Below are 21041 nucleotides of genomic sequence, written 5' to 3'. Positions count from 1 at the left end.
TAGTTGGGTCTTGCAGGGTAAGCTGGGTCTAGGAGTTAGTTGGGTCTTGGGGAGTTAGTTGGGTCTAGGAGTTAGCTAGGACAGCGTCTGGGCTCGTTGGTTAATCATCATCTTGTTTCTGGCCCCCAGCAGAGAGTAAGGACAGGCCCCACCTGACGGATTCCTTTACTCATGAAGTCAGTGACCTTCCCGACATCACCACTGACATCATTCACCAACGTACCAAGCTGTATGACACCCTCCAACCACCGGGGGGCGCTGAACAGGGAGCAGGTGATCGATCAGACCAGCCCCCGAACGAAGAGCACCCGTCGACCAAAGAGCGCACATCGACCGAAGACCTCCCCTCTACCGAAGACCCTCGCCCTTCTGAAGGCCCCCCCTCTGCGGGAGAGGGCGGGCGTATCACCTACCCCCCCGCTGAGGCTGAGGCGGTCACCATGGAGACTGGGGAGGAGGAGGAGGAGAAGGAGGGTGCAGAGACTAACGTGGAGGAAGAGGAGCAAGGAAAAACGATGGCTATGGAGACCCAGAGTGAGGAAGAGGTGGCTATGGAGACCCAGAGTGAGGAAGAGGTGGCTATGGAGACCCAGAGTGAGGAAGAGGTCCCTGGGTATCGGACTGCATCAGGACAGCCCGGCGTCGAGGGCAGCAGTAGCAGGCCTCGTTCTGAGGGCCATATACTAGGAGATCATCGCTCTGAAGGCCATCTACCAAGAGAACATCGTTCTGAGGGCCATATACTAGGAGATCATCGCTCTGAGGGCCATCTACCCAGAGAACATCTTTCTGAAGGCCATCGACTAGGAGATCATCGCTCTGAAGGCCATCTACCAAGAGAACATCGTTCTGAAGGCCATCTACTCGCGGAGCATCGCTCTGCCCAGAGAGAGAGGGGCTACAAGAGCATTGGGGTCATAGGTGAGGATCGCCACAGAGGTTAACTGTAGTGCTGGTGTAGTTGGCGTTGTGAACACGTGCAGCCTGTAATGACCCTTGACTCTCTATCTCCATTCAGATCCCAGCAAGATGATGGAAGAAAATGATCTTGCTCGAATTGGACCCACCAACGTGGCTGACCATGAGAGCATCCGTTCCTCTGCAGGCCAGGAGGAGGGGGTGGAGGGGGTGGAGGGGGAGGAGGGGGAGGAGGAGGAGGCGGTACAGGGCCTGGAGGGGGAGGAGGTGGTGGAGGTGGAGGAGGGGGAGGAGGGGGAGGAGGAGGAGGAGGAGGAGGCGGTACAGGGCCTGGAGGGGGAGGAGGTGGAGCAGGCGGTGGTGGAGGTGGAGGAGGGGGAGGAGGGGGAGGAGGAGGAGGAGGCGGTACAGGGCGTGGAGGGGGAGGAGGTGGAGCAGGCGGTGGTGGAGGTGGAGCTGGGTGATAAGGAGGTCCAAGGGGAGGAGGAGGTCATTGGTGAGGAGGAGGTCCAAGGGGAGGAGGGTGAGGAGGAGGTCATGGGTGAGGAGGGGGTGCAGGCGGAAGAGTTGCAAGAGGAGGAGCAAGCGGTGGTGGTGGAGATTGAGCTGGGTGAGGAGGGGGTCCAGGAGGAGGGGGAGGAGGAGGAGGAGGAGGAGGGGGTCCAGGAGGAGGAGGAGGAGGGGGAGCAGGAGGGGGAGCAGGAGGAGGAGGAGGAGGGGGTCCAGGAGGAGGAGGGGAAGCAGGGGGATGACGGGGTGCCGGCAGAAGAGTTTCAGAAAGAGGAGAAGGCGACGGAGGAGATGGAGCAAGGTGATGATGAGGAGGAGGAGGAGCAGGGTGATGAGGGGGTGCAGGCGGAAGAGTGGCAGGAGGTGGAGGAGGTGGAGGAGGAGGTGGAAGAGGAGGTGGAGGAGGAGGAGCAAAGTGGAGGTAAACAAATGTGTGTGTGTGTGTGTATATGCAAGTCGCTATGGGAAAAAGTGTCTGCTAAATGGGAGGTCTACTTTGTCCACTCCATGTAGAACTGTCTATGAAGACTCCCGCCTTCGTCCGAATGAAGAAGGTATTTGACCCTCCTCTGGGGGAAGGCAGTACGGCTCCTCAACAAGGTCCTCCAGACACGCGGTGAGTTAACCTGCCTCGTCACTATCAAGGAAGGAATAATCACACAGTGATTACACACATTAGTTTGCCAGTTTGCTGCCGCATCACCTTATCCTAAAGAAGGTCGCCAGTCGACGTTGGTTCAACATACCGTTGAAGCTCCCAGCCCCGTGCTGAGGTCCCATCTTGTCTGTTTATAAGGCTTCCATGGTCTCCATCACAGGATAATAGAGTCAAACGCGGTGTGGCAAGTCGCGTTAATTACAGTAAAATACTTAAGTCTGTTGTGTTTGCACACACTTAAACTTGAATCGTCTTCTGTAACGGCACAGGTTTGTCAGGGCCTATAGGCTAAGGATTGTATATTGAACGAGTTCACGGGAGGCGTGAGTGGAACCAGTTAAGGAGCTCTATCACATCCACAGGAAGGCTCCGGCCAAGCCCAGAAAGGTGAGGGCTAAGCAGGCGCAAGCCAGCCACCTCCCAAAGAGCTACCTGATGAGCACCTTCAAGCACTTTGCCAAGACCAGGGTCGCGGCTGATGTGTTTCCCGCCCTGGACAACATGTGAGTCACCATCACCTCAGCCTAACCTTAAGAACCTGAGTTTATCATCAAAGACATCTCCAGTAAAACCATGTGGGTCCAGTAGAACAACGTGGGCCCAGTGAATTATCTTGTTCCATTAGAACATTGTGGGTCCAGCATCACCTGATCTCCAGCCCTGAAGTTATCCCCACCTGAAAGTAGGCGTTCCCTCGGGACCAGTCCCTCCTTGATGATTGGCCTTTAAGGAGTGATTTAGTGATCTGTGTTTTCTTTTCTTTTTTTCGGGAATTTTGCTTCGGTTTCTCCATTGTCCCCGACACACACACACACACACACACACACACACACACACACACACACACACACACACACACACACACACACACACACACACACACACACACACACACACACACACACACACACACACACACACACACACACACACACACACACACACACACACACACACACACATCTCACTCACTCACTCGTGTGTGTTTTCCAGAGTGGATGCCTACTTTCAGCGAATGGCGTTGGACTTGGAGACGTACGCGCATCACGCCAAGAGGAAGACCATCGAGGTCGCCGACGTGGAACTACTGCTGAGGAGGTCTGTGGTCCGTCAGCAGACAGAGAAACGGAAAGGCGAGAGGGTCCATGGGAGTCTTTAGCAGATATAAACAATAAGAAGAGAGGGTCTCACTGTACTGTCGTCTTAACCGTGGTTCTCCAGCCCTCCCTCGCTACCCTCCAGCGCTCGTGTGAACCACTGCTTGTGCTCAGCCTCTAGTTCGGCATTCAACCTGGTTTTTCAAAGATCCACATCGGGACTCCGAGACAGCATGCGGATCTTAGCCGAGCCGAATGCCTTTATACTTCAACCTCATACACTCGTACACAAGGGGGCAGTACAGAGTTTCCAACCATAATGAACCCACAAGCAAGTCCGGCAAAGGCGGGACAGATTCTGCCAAATTTGAAAATATGTTGGTAAAACATATATCTGTGAAAATGATGTAAAAGGTTTTGTGTTTTGCAACCAACTTAAAATCGTGTGTGTGTGTGTGTGTGTGTGTGTGTGTGTGTGTGTGTGTGTGTGTGTGTGTGTGTGTGTGTGTGTGTGTGTGTGTGTGTTTCCAGGCAGGGCTATGTTACAGACAAGGTTCCTGTGGAAGTCCTCATTGAGAAATATCTTCCCATGGAATACAGAAGGATGCTCATCCCCATAGCAACCAGCGGAAATATCGTCATCCCTAAAAAAAAATAACTATTATTTCTGAGTACCGGATGACTTTAAAGAAAATGACGATCACATAAGGAGAAAGAATATTTGCTTGGTGTTTCTATTATTGTTGTTCCTTCTCTTTGTAGCATCGTTTTATATGTGCAATATTTCTCCTTTTTTTTTTAATAATAAATTTAAATAAAGATTTGTTTGTAAATTACGTTTGTTTATTATTAGAACTGAGACTATCCAATGATTTCCCGATGCACAGGGTTAGATTCCATTTGATTCCAGTTCAATATGGATTCCTTTAGGGATGTTTATGTTACCATAGCAATTGCTTAAATATGCATGAGATTAACTTTGAACTAATGCTGTGAACTGTACAGAGAACCCTCAATCTCTACATCAAAAAGAGTCATGTTTAATAATAATTCATTGCATTCATATATGGCTTCCTTAAGACACCAAAGGCATTACATGGGGGGGGGGGGGGGGTGATGATTATGTAACAAATGGAGGGAAAGCTACAAACTGCACAAGATAGAAATAAAATGCAGTAATATTCTACCACATCGTCCACTGAATAAAGACATCGATTTAAAAGTTCCGCTGCATTTGAAGATTCGGTTTCAAAGTAAAAAAAAACAAAAAACGTTTTCCTTTACCTCACTTTTTACTTTATGCTTTTATCCCACATAAGCACACAATAAAGTAATGTTTATTGATACTAAATATTTACCTACTGCATTCTCAAATGCTAACCATTACTTTTGGGTTTTGTTGGTTAGGGTTATTGTTGTATGAATCCTACTATTGGTGGTGGGGGTGAACTATGGGTTAACCGCCACACGTGAGTAATGACCCTCCGGCGAACCAGGGGGCGCTGAGCTCCATGTCGCTGACTCTTCAGCTACCGCTAGCTCAGCGCTAGCCTGGCGCTAACAACAACAAGAACATCAACGTTAGGATTAAATTAAGATTAAATGTTTACGGTGAGTCTAATATTGCCATGAAACCCTTCATTTAACATTTGTTGACTCATCTTTATGCAATAAGATGTGGTTCCTGAAGGATTTAACGTGGCGCTGCTAATTCATCATATTGTTGCTTCTGCATAAAATAATCTGCTTTACTTATAATGAATACCTGTATGATATATACCTATTTGATGATGTATAAAGATACATATGATACATATAATGTATAAAATATTCTGCTGCTCTTATTTTACCTTTATAACGAATATATAATCACCCTGTGTATACCATGTCAAATATATCACAGCTGTATAATGTTTAAAATAATCTGCTTCTTTATCTTTAACGTATATCAAGATAAACAAAACTATCTTGGCCTTTACATATATTTGTGTGTGTGTGTGTGTGTGTGTGTGTGTGTGTGTGTGTGTGTGTGTGTGTGTATGTGTGTATATGAATAGGTAGAGATGGATAGATAATGTTTATTCTGTTGAGTTATCGTTATGGAGTTATTATATTGTTAGTCATTTCTTAAACAATTAAGTTTTTTAAGTGGAATGCGGAAGAAAGTATTTATATTTCATCATCTTACCCTAATGAGGAAATTCTATTGGTTCACTTGGCCACGAGGATGATGATGATGATGATGGTGATGATGATGATGATGATGTCTTCCAGTTGTCTGAGTGCTGTGTTTGGAACTACTTTACTGGGAAGTACGCTTAGCCTAGCTTAGCACACCGGTGGTCAAGCTGGCCATGTCCAGAGTCCCGAGCCCCCCTCCCCCTGCCGACATGTCCAGTGGGCCGGTGGCCGAGTCCTGGTGCTACACACAGGTAAACACACACACACACACACACACACACACACACACACACACACAGGTAAACACACCCCGCCTCACACTCACACACACACACACACACACACACACACACACACACACACACACACACACACACACACACACACACACACACACACACACACACACACACACACAGGTAAACACACCCCGCCTCACATTTCAATGTCTTTATTTGTGTCCGCATTTATAAAATACATTGCAAGGGCACAAATATTTTCAGTTGCTTTTGATGCCCTACATCCTCGAAACAACATGTTGCAGTACTTGAGTCAAACATGCACAGAATAGACAATACGTACACATGAGCTTATTCTGCACACAGTCTGTTAACAGACTGTGTTATCATTCCAGCGATGTTCAGTCAGTGGTCCAGAGAATGTTGAAAAGTCTGTGTAGGGATTTGATCCACCCATAGCGTCCAGAGTAGGGTCGTGGACAGCCCATGCTGGTAGATCCTGCCGCTTCTCAATGTTTGTTTGTAAGCACCTCTTAACGCCGTCACGGCGCACATGATTAACAAGTTTGTAGAACATCTCAGCAACTGACTACATTAACGGCGGCAGTTACGACGGGTGCGGTTGTTTAAGTTTTTAACAAAAACAACATTGGCGTTGAGCGGTGCTTCACCCGTGACCGGCATACTCGCGTCACACACACACACACACACACACACACACACACACACACACACACACACACACACACACACACACACACACACACACACACACACACACACACACACACACACACACACACACACACACACACACTTTCTCTCTCTCTCTCTCTCTCTCTCTCTCTCTCTCTCTCTCTCTCTCTCTCTCTCTCTCACAGGTAAGCACACTCAGCCTCACACACACACACACACACAGCCTCATTGTCCTGGTGCTACACACAGGTGAACTCAACCCGCCTCACACACACACACACACACACACACACACACACACACACACACACAGGTAAACACACTCAGCCTCACACACACACACACACACACACACACACACACACACACACACACACACACACACACACACACACACACACAGACTCATTGACCTGGTGCTACACACAGGTAAACACACTCACACACACACCGGCTCATTGACCTGGCACTTTAAAGTCGTAACGTGAACAATTTGGAACTAGCTTGTGGATTTAAATGACCTGGACACATCTGTAGTCAATGCTGATCGATGGTGATTTTGATAACGTTATCAATAAAATAATATTAGTAACTGATATATTCTGCAAAAAATAATTTGCAATTGGCCTATTCACTGGGAGGAGCTCAATCTTATACATTGGGACTTTAAGCATTTTACCAGATAAAACTGGATGTTACATAACCGGACCTCAAGATGAAGGTTGCCTGTTGAGGAGACCGACTGATTATCCTCTTTTTCTTCAGATCAAAGTGGTGAAGTTCTCCTACATGTGGACCATCAACAACTTCAGCTTCTGTCGTGAGGAGATGGGAGAGGTCATCAAGAGCTCCACCTTCTCCTCCGGGGCTAACGATAAACTGAAATGGTGCGTTGATCGGAGAACTAAACCTAACCTCTTCCCCCGCTACACATTTAGGGATCAGATCCTTGGGCCACGGTTCTTCCGATGTCGTTCACACGCAGTTTCTCCTCCAACCCCATCCCTCAAGCTCACCGTGGAAATAATATTAACGAGTCCTCTCCATCTTTTGTGATTAGACCTCAGGGTCGCGAAAGACAAATACTAACCTTACAACGTAAGGATTGTCACCACGTGTAAACTGCGCAAAGTGACGTAATCACGGAACTCACAGTATATATACGCTCCGCGTCCACAGCAATATAGAAATTATAAATGCAGGCACTTACTGCCGTGTATTCTCGGCGCAAATCTCAGTTAACCTTTCCGCTAGGTGTGCGCGTTACCCCTTACAGATCTTGACATTTACATTTAGGGGATTTAGCAGACGATTGTATCCAAAGCGAGTCAGTCAGGGTGAGGTGTCTTGCCCAGAGACACCAGTACACTTCACTACGAGGAGCCGGGGATCGAACTAGCAACCTTCTGGTCACAAAGCAACCCGCTCAGCCTCCTGAGCTAAGCCGAAGCCCCGTGGACAGACTAACACTAACACCATCTCCTGTGTCCTCTAGGTGTTTGCGAGTTAACCCTAAGGGATTGGACGAGGAGAGTAAGGACTACCTGTCTCTCTACCTGCTGCTCGTGAGCTGTCCGAAGGCGGAGGTCCGTGCCAAGTTCAAGTTTTCAATCCTCAACGCCAAAGGGGAGGAGACCAAGGCTATGGGTGAGTCGGCAGCAGCATCACGTTCAGTCCAGAGGTCCAACCATTGTGTCAACGAATGAGTTCATAAAATAATAGATAATGGAATTATAAAATAATATATAATCTTCTGATGTAGAGGCTACGTCTATGCAATCATGTTGGTGCTAATTATACCAGGGCTACTAATTAGAATAGCGTATGTTCTAACGTGTGTGTGTGTGTGTGTGTGTTTGTGTGTGTTTGTGTGTGCGTGCAGAAAGCCAGCGAGCGTACCGCTTCGTGCAGGGTAAAGACTGGGGTTTCAAGAAGTTCATCCGGCGAGACTTTCTATTGGACGAAGCCAACGGTCTTCTGCCCGACGACAAGCTCACCCTGTTCTGTGAGGTAATCGCCCTTTATTTGATTCATTTGAACTGGTGAATACTGGGAGCTGACTGGTGAATACTGGGAGCTGCCCATTACAACCTCAGACCTCTACTTGTATTACCATGAGCTGCCAAGTACATCCACCGTTTTCCACTGGTTATCACGATAGCTGCCCAGTTCAACCAGTGTCTTCTACTGGTTATTATGGGAGCTGCCTACCATAAGACAAGAGTTAGGGTTAGGTTTATGGTTTGGGTTGGTTAGGGTTATGGTGTTGGTGGCTAGGGCTGGGGCTGGTTAGATTAGGTTCTGGTTTGGGTGGGTTAGGGCAGGGCTGGTTGGATTAGGTTCTGGTTTGGGTGGGTTAGGGCAGGGCTGGTTAGATTAGGTTCTGGTTTGGGTGGGTTAGGGCAGGGCTGGTTAGATTAGGTTCTGGTTTGGGTGGGTTAGGGCAGGGCTGGTTAGATTAGGTTATGGTTTGGGTGGGTTAGGGCAGGGCTGGTTGGATTAGGTTCTGGTTTGCGTAGGTAAGGGCTATGCTTAGGGCCAGGGTCAGGGTCAGGGTGGTCCTTAAAGGTGCTCCCTTGCAGGTGAGTGTGGTGCAGGACTCGGTGAACATCTCTGGCCAGAACACCATGAACATGGTGAAGGTGCCGGACTGCCGGCTGGCGGAGGAGCTGGGGGGCCTGTGGGAGAACTCCAGGTTCACCGACTGCTCGCTCTGCGTCGCGGGGCAGGAGTTCCAGGCGCACAAAGCCATCCTTGCAGGTACTAACAGAGCCCCTGAGGGGAAAAAAAAATGTTTTCCTTCGTTTTGTATATCGTCTAATTTGTTGTCTGCATAATGGGGAGTGCCGAGTCATGCAGACTTCCTCTGCGGTTGTCTCCAGCTCGTTCTGACTCGCTCTCCTGTTGGTTTTACAGCTCGGTCGCCCGTGTTCAGTGCCATGTTTGAACATGAGATGGAGGAGAGTAAAAAGGTGAATTCCCTTCACTGAACGCTCATTTTAAATTATTGTTGGAACTATACTGTAATTCTGCCGTCATTCTCTTTATCATACTCGACTGCACTATTCTCTGTCATGCTGCCTACGTTGTGTTCCAGAACCGTGTGGAGATCAACGATGTTGAGCCGGAGGTCTTCAAAGAGATGATGTGCTTCATTTACACTGACAAAGCTCCCAACCTGGACAAGATGGCTGATGACCTGCTCGCTGCAGCTGACAAGGTCTGTTAAAGAAGCCCTCGTCTTTTAATGGTACCCTGGTCTTTTAAAGATACCTTTGTGTTTTAAAGATACCCTAATCTTTTAAAGATGCCACAGTGTTTTAAAGATACCAGGGCCATTTAAAGATTACATGGTGTTTAAAAGATACAGTGGTGTTTTAAGATAACAAAACGTTTTAAAGAGACCCTGGTCCTTTAGAGATACCCTGGTCATTTAAAGATATAAATCTACAAATTGACCACTGCATCCTTCGCTTCGGACTCCATCAAACATCCTCAGATGTCTGTCGGCAGCCCTGACGTGAACGTGTGGTTTCTCTGTTTGTCAGTACGCCCTGGAGAGGTTAAAGGTCATGTGTGAGGATGCGTTGTGCAGCAGTCTGTCGGTGGAGAACGCAGCCGACGTCCTGATCCTCGCAGATCTCCACAGTGCTGATCAGCTGAAGACCCAGGCTGTAGACTTCATCAACTAGTCAGTACTCTCCCTCTCTGTCAATTCCCCTCTCTCTGTCTCTCTCTGTCTTTCTCTCTCTCTGTCTCTCCCTCTCTCTGTCTCTCTCTCTGTCACTTCCTCTCTCTGTCTCTCTCTCTGTCACTTCCTCTCTCTGTCTCTCTCTCTGTCACTTCCTCTCTCTGTCTCTCCCTCTCTCTGTCCCTCTCTCTGTCACTTCCTCTCTCTGTCTCTCCCTCTCTCTGTCTCACGGTCTCTGTCAATTTCCCTCTCTCTGTCCTCACTCTCGCCCTGTCACTTCCTCTCTCTGTCTCCGTCACTTCCTCACTCTGTCTCTCACTCATCCCCTCCCCAACTCACTCTGTCTCCCTACATTAACCTTATTAGACTCCTTGTGTATGCAACCTGCAAGCCCAGCGGGTTTTTAATTGATTGTGTCTGTGTGGTTCTCTCTTTGTGTCTCTCTCTCTCTCTCTCTCTCTCTCTCTCTCTCTCTCTCTCTCTCTCTCTCTCTCTTTGTGTGTCTGTGTGCGTCTGCCTGTGTGTGTGTAGCCATGCTGCGGAGGTGATGGAGACGGCTGGCTGGCGGTCCATGGTGGCGTCCCACCCCCACCTGGTGGCCGAGGCGTACCGCTCCCTGGCCTCCGCCCAGTGCCCCTTCCTAGGCCCGCCCCGCAAGCGCCTCAAGCAGTCCTAACACACACACACACACACACACACACACACACACACACACACACACACACACACACACACACACACACACACACACACACACACACACACACACACACACACACACACACACACACACCCGCTGCCGAAGGGCCCTCCTCCTGGACAGAACGTTAACCACCACCAAGGACTAGTTGGTACTAGTCATCTAACTAGAACAGCTAGTTAAGTCATAACAAGCTAGTTAGATCTAACCCACTAAATCGATCCCAGACAGATATTTACACCATAGCTGGCTAGGTAGATGTAGACCAACTAGTTAGTGACTAACCAGCTTGTTAGCTCTAGACCCACATGTTACATCCTAACAAGCGAGTTAGATCTAGTCAAACTAGTTGGGTATGACCAACTTCTTAGATCCTAGCCAGCTAGCTAGATCCTAGCCCACTAGTTCGATGCTAAACCAGCTAGTTAGAACCAGACCAGCTCGTTAGATCCTCACCAGCTAGTTGGATGCTAACCAGCTCTCAAGTACCTTTCCCAGCTGGTTAGATCCTAACCAGCTGGTTAGGATCTAACCAGCTGGTTAGGATCTAACCAGCTGGTTAGGATCTAACCAGCTGGTTAGCCTTGGAGCGGGATTGGAGGGGAGGGAGAAATCTTCAGGAGTAGGGTTAGTAGAGTAGTAGTGTAGAGTAGTAGTTATCTCCATGTTGGACTGTTCTCTTGGTGAATGGGTTTTGAGAATCCTGAAAGACACCAAGACCTGCTAGTAGGACTGCAAGACCTACTAGTAGGACTACAATACCTACTACTAGGACTACAAACGCTACTAATAGGACTACAAGACCATCTAGTAGGAGTATAGGACCTACCAGGACTCCAAGCCCTAGTAGGACTCCCAAGAACTACTCGGGGGACTACAAGACCCTCTACTAAAACTACGAGAACTACTGGTAGGACTACAAGGACTACTAGTAGGACTCCGAGACCTGCTACCAGGACTACAAGACCCGCTAGCAGGACTTCAATCCGTGAGGAGCCTGAAGGAGAGCCTGGACAGCCACCCACTGACAAAGCTACAGCTGGCCAGCGACCGAGCTAACAAGCCATTCCTTTGGCCTGGAAACCGTTTATGACGTCATGTTGTTAGTGACCTCTGCTTTGTCCTTGTAATTATTTTCATATCGATTTGTACAAGCTGATGGAGGCTCTGTAAACCAAATGTCAATTGTAAAGTGTAGCCGGACATTTCTGGACAGGATCGAAGACTGGGAGAATTGAATTTGAACACGTTTTAATGTTCCGAAACCCTCCTCCGTGGAAAGACTGTTAGCTCCCTTTATGATGGCCGTGACGATTCGTTGTTGCCATATTTGGTCAAAAAGGAATAAATCACAGCTATTTTGTATTTAATGCAAAGCAGACTTGGATTCCTTGTTTTTTGTTAGCGATGTTGGATGGAACTAAACAGGTTTGCATAAAAATTACATGAGCGCTTAATATTCATGTTTATCCAATTAATACATGAATATGTTTAAAGGGCTACGTCACGCTCGACTATTTTCTTATATAAGAAACTATTGCTTCATATGTAATGCTGGGTATCGGTACACGATACCTAAATGTATAGACCGAACTAACCCGGTAACGAGTAGTATTGGAACTTCTCCAGTCAGACACTCTGCATTCTGCCCTTTTTGTCGTCCACGGATCAAGAAAAAAATCCGACAGTTGGAACTGTCGGATGATAGTTGGACGAAAGTTTTGTGGCGTCGCTTGCAGTCAATCACCGAAGGCGCTCTTTAATTTATCGTGAAATGTCATCAACCCACTGCGCAAAAGCTGCAGCCCGTACAAGTTGTGGTGAATTCTGGTGTATAAATACTATCAGATTAAAGGCACCCAGTGCAACTTTCGAGGCTTAAAAATAAACATTAAATTTCTAGTCTTTTTTACACGTAGTAAGTTTCAATAACTCCATACCATTACATACCGACATTCAAGCAGCAAAGATGAGACGTCGTTGTGTGGTGAGAACTGATACAAAATCGATAACAACAACAATGCCGCCATTTTCTTTATTTTTTGTAACCTACAATAAATAAAGCAGGCTTCCAGTCAATGGAAAAATGGCTTCTCCCCACCGGCGATTGTTGTTGTTTACGATTTTCTATCAGTTCTCACCACACAACGACGTCTCATCTTTGCTCCTTGAATGTCGGTATGTAATGGTATGGAGTTATTGAAACTTACTACGTGTAAAAAAGACTAGAAATTGAATGTTTATTTTTCATTGAATGTTTACATAAAGTTGCACTGGGTGCCTTTAAGATAAATGGATCAAATGCAGTCGTATTATTATCACTTTATAGATATATAGTTATATATAGGCTATAGATATATACTTTATAGAGCATGGCTTTTCTTTTCAACTTGAACAGAACTTAGTAATGTTTCACTTCAACAGGGGGCAGTAACGGGTTACAGTGCAACCTAGCGACCCTATCTCCACTTAGTTAGACTAATATGGTTTTATAATAACCTAGTACAGTCTAATAATTATAGGGATGTATTTAGTTAATTATAACGTGTACAAATAATATTATAATTTATTATTGCAGTTGAATATAAGTAGTATAATAAAATAGTAATGATAATATCATAGTTTACTATCAATAATTATAGTATTTAAACTGTATTATATGTGGAAGGTACATAACCATTGCATGAATGTGCAGGATGTTATATGTTTATTTTGCCTTCTAATCTAAGGTTAATGATGATTGGCCTTCGGAAGGAGTAATCAAACGTGAAACTAAAGACCTGAGGTTGACTTTCTGGTCGATGGGACCGTCGGACCTTCCTGTGTTCCAGACATCAGATCTGCAGGGCGCAGGTCTAAATTAGAAGCAGATCGGTAAGATGTGTGTAGATGCTGTTTAGATGGTACGATTTGAGATGTTGTAGTACTGGATATTTGTTTTGTTACTATAGATGATACTAGATGTTATGATACTGGATAGATGTTTTGATACTATAGATACTACAAGATGTTATGATACTGGACATGTTATGATAGTGGATAGATGATACTGTCATGATAGTGGATAGATGATACTAGAAGTTATGATGCTGGTTAGATGGTAGGGTACTGGATAGATGTTTTGATACCAGATGTTATAATGCTATTTTGAAATTATTGGTTAGATACTTGGATACTGAACCCTCCCTAGGTTTCTCTGCCAATGTGAATTGTTGCAGTCACAATGCTGTGGTCGAGCTACGATACAACACTGTGCGAGTGCACAAGATTCACTAGCAAGTAAGATTCCCCAAACCAATCGGGGAAGAGATGCCCTGATTGGTCATAAATCAGACAGGAGCGGTCTTAAATCTAAATGGGCTCAAAGAGGCAGGCGCAGTCAACCAGAAGAGAGCATTTCACTCACTAATAGCTAATGTATGGCTATGGCATTTCTAACAAATTACACTCAAGTTATAGCTCTTGAATAGAGTTCAAGAGCTATAACTTATAGCTCTTACATACCACACATTTAAGGGCTGTATCTCATTATGCAATAATTATGCAACAATCTAAAGTATCCTCAATACGTTTAAAACGTAGAGGCAGTTTAACCCCTCAACAATACCCTGCTCTTCATCTGACAGAGTTTACAGGTAGAATAGATTTTAGGGAGACGTTTCAATGCAAAGCCTGTCACCTCCCCCCCTCCCAACCCCCCCCCCCCCCCCCCCCCCCCCTACCTCTTTGGTCTAACCCATATGGCTCCAGCCCACAGGGTAACTGGACACTCCCATTACAGCTCCCAGGGGGACAGGCGGGGGGGTCCCATTAGACAAGAGGGTGTGGATCGGCCTCTTTTCTCTTCCCTTCTTTGAAGTGACGGTGCTCTGATGGCTTCTGGTTACCGTACAACCAGAGGTCCGGCAATATAATATGGTACATAATATATGACATATAATATATATGTGAGGGAGAGAGAGAGAGAGAGAGAGAGAGAGAGAGAGAGAGTGAGAGAGAGAGAGAGAGAGAGGGAGAGGGAGAGAGTGGGAGATATGAATTGCAATCGAAGCCCTACCCTGTTTAATATTTATACACTATCATATAATATTAAATGTCTGCAGTGTGCGGTTTGCCCACCCCTCCTCTCCTCCACAACGGAGTGGTTGAGGGCAAGACTCAACATTCTGGAAATGTACTGCAAGAATGGCCGCCTTTCAGTAAATTGGGACAGCTGTAAAATTATATTTTAATAAAAAGAAGAGCCAATCCAACAACAGCCTTTTCGTCCTGGGAGGATGGACCCTGGAGCAGACGACAGGCGCTCTCACCTGGGTCCTCCTCAACTTCCCTCAAATCGCAATCTGGCTTCACGTTTTCCCTCACTGATCAAACCTCCCCCTTCTGTATGGAAGTGGCCTTCTCCAGCCCCCACACCCACTCCAGGAGAAGGCTCTGCTCCTCCAGCTCTGGTTGTAGCATTGAGTTCCTCCTAGCGATTTTTAAGATCGCTCTATGAAGCAGTGAGGCTGTACGGCCATGAGGCTCAATCACTATCCACTGTCATCCACCAGTAACGTAAGAGCGGCTCAATATGTCGTTGCATGGCACGGATGAATGCCGCCACAAATGAAGGGTATAGCTTCCAACATGTTGATGTAACCCTAACCCTATTTTTGTAACCCGTCCTGTAAATCCGATCATTCTCTGTACCATTACCCAGCCCGGTCATTTACTCTACCATAGCCTAGCCAGTTCCTAGACTGCACCCTAACCCAGCCAGGTCATAGTCTGTACCATAAGCCAGCCAGGTCATAGTCTGTACCATAACCCAGCCAGGTCATAGTCTGTACCATAACCCAGCCAGGTCATAGTCTGTACCATAACCCAGCCAGGTCATAGTCTGTACCCTAACCCAGCCAGGTTACAGTGTGTACCAGTAGCTAAGTGCTCGTGATCTTGAAACCGCCATAAGGACCAGTCTGACCTTATCCGATGCCAATACCAACAGCCTTGATCGATTCCCCCCTCTCCCCCTCTCCCCCCTCTCTCTCTCTCTCTCTCTCTCTCTCTCTCTCTCTCTCTCTCTCTCTCTCTCTCTCTCTCTCTCTCTCTCTCTCTCTCTATTTCTCTCTTTCTTGCTCTCTCTCCCCCTATTTCTCTCACTCTCTCTATCGCTCACTCTATTGCTCTCTCTCTCTCTCTCTCTCTCTCTCTCTCTCTCTCTCTCTCTCTCTCTCTCTCTCTCTCTCCCTATGTCTGTCTCCCTCTCTCTCTCTTTATATATATAGTGTACTGAATAGACAGGCTCGATGGAGTGAGACATACTGGATGGTGAGACAGATGGAGGAACAGTAGATAAATGGCCTCTTAGAGTCTAATAGAATTTCCTTCTGCCCCCCAGGGAGGCTCCCCTACCCATCTCTCCCCCGCGCCCCTCCTCTCATATCCCCTCCTCTCCCCACCCTTCCCTTCCATTTGCACAGCAGGTTTTATTTCATCAGAAGCTTAATCGAAAACAGTAGCCCTTCTCCCTCTCCTCCGCTCCACTCTCTTCTATCCGCCCTCTGTCCCCCTCCCCTCCTCTCTCTTCCCTCCCCTCTTTCTCCTCCTCTCCTCTCTCTTCCCTCCCCTCTTTCTCCTCCTCTCCTCTCTCTTCCCTCCCCTCTTTCTCCTCTCCTCTCTCTTCCCTCCCCTCTTTCTCCTCCTCTCCTCTCTCTTCCCTCCCCTCTTTCTCCTCCTCTCCTCTCTCTTCCCTCCCCTCTTTCTCCTCCTCTCCTCTCTCTTCCCTCCCCTCTTTCTCCTCCTCTCCTCTCTTACTCCTCTCCTCTTTCTCCTCCTCTCCTCTCTATTCCCTCCCCTCTTTCTCCTCCTCTCCTCTCTTAATCCTCTCCTCTTTCTCCTCTCCTCTCTCTTCCCTCCCCTCTTTCTATCTCCTCTGCCCTTCTCTTCACTCTTTTCTTCTCTTTTCTCTCTACTCTCCTGTTCCCTCTCGCTCCTTACTCTTCTCCTCTTTCTCCTCCTCTGTTCGCTCTCTTCTCTCCTCCTCTCTCCATCGACACATCCCTCAGGCGCGTATCAGACGCGGGGGATGAGTACGATGCATCCCCCTCACTTCTATTGAAAGGCCATTCCATCCCCTCCACTTTTGTTCGTCAAATCCTCACAAAAATCAGCTTTTCTAATAAAAAATAGTAAACGTTCGCCTGTTGTATGCAATTTAAAATGGTTGCTATGATTGCATCCCTCTGTATCAAATTATCACTCTGTAAATCCCAGCGCTACAATTGACGTTACGTAGACTAAACAGCTTGCGCAGCCTGCAGAAAGCGCTGGCAGCGGTGCTCCCGAGACCCGACTGCCTGAGAGCTCAGCGCGGTGACCGCGGTCATTCAAGCAGTTTCTCACAGATTGCTGTGCCTAACTGTTCGTGCTGCATACTGACTTGACGCCTTCAATGAAAAGGTAGAATTGAATCACTGTTTTAGATCAGCATCATTCACTGCCTGTAATGAAGGCAACATTTTCAGGCATATTAAGCGATTAAAGCGATTAAGCGATTAATTATTAATCATTAATAGATGCAAGGTTCATGGCTCTCTATTCAAGAGCTAGTTACCTCCTAGCATAAGATCCCATTCATTCTTCCGACTGGAACTAAGCCTACTTTAGTTTTAAAACTGTTCTCTTTTTTCGTGCAATATAGCCAATGATGCCGAAAACTAAAAGAAAAAGACAGGGGACTATAGACGGCTTTTTCAAGAGAAAACAAGTAAGTTGACTTCTCTCCCTCTGCAGACACTGACGTGCTTGCAAGTTGCAAGCTATAGGCTATCTGTTTCGAGTGCTACCGCGGTTGGGATGCACAGGTTTGACTAGGGCTACAGGTAGCCTTTACATTCATGCAACAGCCTCAAGTGGCTTTACAAATGTGTTTTGTCTCTGCTCATTATGACAAACTAATTGTTCTGCAATCATTTTCCTGTCCAACAGATCCAGCTTGTGCTTTTGAACATAACACACGGTTACACTGTTGAGACATGTTTGTGTCATTGTACTTCGCATCCATGTTTTCAGCCTTCAGAGGCTGCTGAAGCTCTTTTCAGCTTTATCACACAGTGTGTGTGTGTGTGTGTGTGTGTGTGTGTGTGTGCGTGTATCAAACAAACACACAATGAGTCATACACATACACACACACACACACACACACACACACACACACACACACACACACACACACACACACACACACACACACACACACACACACACACACACACACACAGTGTATCTGCTCGCATTTCTTCCATTTTGTAGGCCTAGATGTATGTAAAAGTTCATATAATTGATCATCGCTATTTGGAATGATTATTTCTTCGCCTATTCCAGAACACCCCCACTTTTGGAAAGCTTGATACGCCCCTCTCTCCTCCCTTTCTCTTCTCCTCTCCTTCCTCCTATCCCCTCTGTCCTCTCGTCTCCTCTGCTCGGATCCTCTCCTCATATCCTCTGCAATCCTCTCCCCTCCAGTAGTAATGAAACCAGGACAGCCTTCATCTAGGGCCTACTGCTGAAACCATCGAGACAGACCAGTACACACATCAATGTGCACCAGCTAAGACCAGTAGAATAGCAGAGAAGTGAATATACATCAATATAGACCAGGTGGTACATCAATAGATACCAGTAACGACCAGCCGAGACTCGAAGAGGCCGTAGACATCGGTAGAATCATCAGGAGACGTCATTATTGACCAGCCTGCGCCGATGGAGACCAGAAGAGCCCGGTCGAAACAGAGAGAGAGAGCAGATACTAGAGACCAGTATGGACCAAAAAGATACACCAGAAGAAACCAGGAGAGACCCATACCCACTATACTGCAATAGCGAAACCATTAGAGACCAGAAGAGACCTGTATACACTGGTATACTACCATAGAGATCATTGAACACAATTCGACACCAGTCTAGACATCAGGAGGGACCAGAAGACACCAATATACACCTGTTGAGATTCCAGATCAGAAGCGACCAGTAGACAAGTGGCCATAGCAGGTGGACGCACACAGTGATCTATCATGTGTCGGTTCTCCAGCTCCCCAGGGAGAATACCTCGAGTCAGGTGTGTCAGCCAGCTGAGTGGCTGCTCACTCAGCGCTGCCTCACCCCCTCCCCTACGGGCCCGCTCGGAGGGAACATTCTTTGCTAGTAAAGAGTGAAGGATTGCTGATGATTCTTAGGATTCTGACCAAACCCTTCACAAACCATAACCCTCACCTTCTCCGTGGATATTTATTAACCAAAACCCGTTAGCAAACCATGAACCTCACCTTCTTCTGGGATATTCCTTTATTAATATATGTGGACAGAAAAAAACTGCTTTGCAGAAACGTGTCCCAGCATGCATTGCATCAGCATGACTCCCAATGAACCACGGGAGTAGCAAACAAAAAGCAGTTTGCACAGTTGGCTTTAGGCATGTTTTCATAGAGCATTTCTGCATAAAATAAAAAGTTTGAACAGATTTTTTAGCTTCCTGTTGCATCATGCTAAGACACATGTTGTTCTAGACAAGGGCCTGCATAGCAAGAATAACAGCATGAAATGAATGACTAATACTACATGAAAAAGTATTGTATTTATTTTATTCATCTAGGTAATACCAATTGATATTTAAAGTATATTTTCTAAGGATGACTTGCATGAGTATGTCCTGTATGTCCTGTGTGGCACAGGACATATAAAAGAACATGCATAAGAACAAACGCAATCTCTCCTGTGCCAAATGTTCTGTTCAAAAAATCATGAACAGAACATTGCTGGCGCTGCATTGGAAAAGGCTTTCCTACACATGTGGCGAACAGACAATTGCAGCCGGTCCCATAGTGGCTACTGTCTCCCTTGTGTAGGAGTAGTATCTCTAGTGGCTTGTGTCTCTAGTGGCTTGTGTCTCCATTGGCTATTGTCTCCATTGGCTAGTGTCTCTGGTGTCTATAGTGTCTCTGGTGTGTTCAGTGTCTCTTTTGTTTTAAGTGGCTAGTGTCTCAGTGTCTAGTGACTAGTGTCTCAGTGTCTCAGTGTCTAGTGTCTAGTGACTAGTGTCTCAGTGACTAGTGTCTAGTGACTGGTGACTAGGGTCTCAGTGTCTAGTGACTAGTGTCTCAGTGACTAGTGACTAGTGTCTAGTGTCTAGTGACTAGTGTCTAGTGTCTAGTGACTAGTGACTAGTGTCTCAGTGTCTCAGTGTCTAGTGACTAGTGTCTCAGTGACTAGTGTCTAGTGACTAGTGACTAGGGTCTCAGTGTCTAGTGTCTAGTGACTAGTGTCTCAGTGACTAGTGACTAGTGTCTAGTGACTAGGGTCTAGTGACTAGGGTCTCAGTGTCTAGTGACTAGTGTCTCAGTGACTAGTGTCTCAGTGACTAGTGTCTAGTGTCTAGTGACTAGGGTCTCAGTGTCTAGTGACTAGTGTCTAGTGACTAGTGTCTCAGTGTCTAGTGACTAGCGTCTCAGTGACTAGTGACTAGCGTCTCAGACTAGTGTCTCAGTGCCTAGTGACTAGGTTCTCAGTATCTAGGGTCTCAGTGGGTCTAATCCTAACCCTGAACTAACCCTAACGAGTCCTTCCACATGCCGCCCATCCTACCATGGAGGTCTGGTTGATATCTGAGCTCCAGCAGTCCCACAAGGGGCGTAGGGGTTCTGGTCTGGGAGTCTAGAGCTCTGGTGTACCACCCAGGTTCAGAGAGTGGGGGTGGGGGGCAGGTCATAGTGCCATCAGGGTTATCTGATCGGGAGGAGAGGGCCAGAGTGGCCTTCTGTCCATAATGGATTGTTAACTAGATTGAATTACCTTAGCGTCAGAGGCCCCAGACTCCAAATTAAGTCATCAAGTGGCTTTTTCTGGACTTCTAAGGTGCAGTTTCAGTTAAGAATATGCTCTAACCATTTTACATCAAGAGGGGTGTACAGTGTAGTGGTGTGTGTGTTTGTGTGTGTGTGTGTGTGTGTGTACGTGCGTGCGTGCGTGCGTGCGTGCGTGTGTGTGTGTGTGTGAAATGATTATCCAGAACAGAACAGACAGATTTGTACAGTTTTAATGTATCATACAGCTTGATATACATGTTAAGTATGATGTATATACTATGACATATGTTAGTAAGTACAAGGAACATTCATTGTTTTCTATGTACACTTCAGTCTCAGTGAGACACAAACAACCACCAACCCTGACGCCTGACCCTAAAACAAACTCGAACTAACACTAACCAAAATACTAACCCTAACTCTGCCAATGGATGGCATGGTTACTTACATAAGTGCATTGTCAACCCATTTATTTCCCCTTCAATCATAAGTTAGGTTGCACGTA

General features: G+C 46.7%; 2 protein-coding genes across 2 annotated transcripts; both read left to right on the top strand.

Moving 5' to 3' along the window:
- Positions 1-1670: 1670 nt before the first annotated feature.
- cenpt (centromere protein T) lies at positions 1671-4019 on the top strand. Its single transcript, XM_060037587.1, has 4 exons — positions 1671-2044; positions 2449-2589; positions 3080-3184; positions 3715-4019. The coding sequence occupies exons 1-4, from the start codon at positions 1911-1913 to the stop codon at positions 3839-3841; spliced, it is 507 nt and encodes a 168-aa protein (XP_059893570.1). The 5' UTR covers positions 1671-1910; the 3' UTR covers positions 3842-4019.
- Positions 4020-4646: 627 nt separating this feature from the next.
- Positions 4647-12071, top strand: spop (speckle type BTB/POZ protein). The gene is made up of 10 exons (XM_060037524.1): positions 4647-4794; positions 5458-5615; positions 7065-7186; positions 7795-7946; positions 8182-8309; positions 8882-9059; positions 9216-9271; positions 9397-9519; positions 9848-9990; positions 10522-12071. Exons 2-10 carry the CDS (start codon positions 5538-5540, stop codon positions 10664-10666), a joined length of 1125 nt encoding a protein of 374 aa, XP_059893507.1. The 5' UTR covers positions 4647-4794; positions 5458-5537; the 3' UTR covers positions 10667-12071.
- The last annotated feature ends 8970 nt before the right edge of the window (positions 12072-21041 follow it).

Source organism: Gadus macrocephalus, chromosome 18 (assembly GCF_031168955.1).
Source record: "Gadus macrocephalus chromosome 18, ASM3116895v1".
NCBI classification, from domain to species: Eukaryota; Metazoa; Chordata; class Actinopteri; order Gadiformes; family Gadidae; genus Gadus; species Gadus macrocephalus.
The sequence above is the reverse complement of the archived record's forward strand: the minus strand, read 5'-3'. Positions and strand labels throughout refer to the sequence as shown.

Coding starts and splice junctions, on each gene's coding strand:
- cenpt (XM_060037587.1), top strand. CDS start 1,911: ATGGGAGGTCTACTTTGTCCACTCCATGTAGAACTGTCTATGAAGACT. Junction 2,590..3,079: donor TTTCCCGCCCTGGACAACAT/GTGAGTCACCAT, acceptor TGTGTTTTCCAG/AGTGGATGCCTACTTTCAGC. Junction 3,185..3,714: donor GTGGAACTACTGCTGAGGAG/GTCTGTGGTCCG, acceptor GTGTGTTTCCAG/GCAGGGCTATGTTACAGACA.
- spop (XM_060037524.1), top strand. CDS start 5,538: ATGTCCAGAGTCCCGAGCCCCCCTCCCCCTGCCGACATGTCCAGTGGG. Junction 7,187..7,794: donor GCTAACGATAAACTGAAATG/GTGCGTTGATCG, acceptor TGTGTCCTCTAG/GTGTTTGCGAGTTAACCCTA. Junction 9,060..9,215: donor GCACAAAGCCATCCTTGCAG/GTACTAACAGAG, acceptor TTGGTTTTACAG/CTCGGTCGCCCGTGTTCAGT.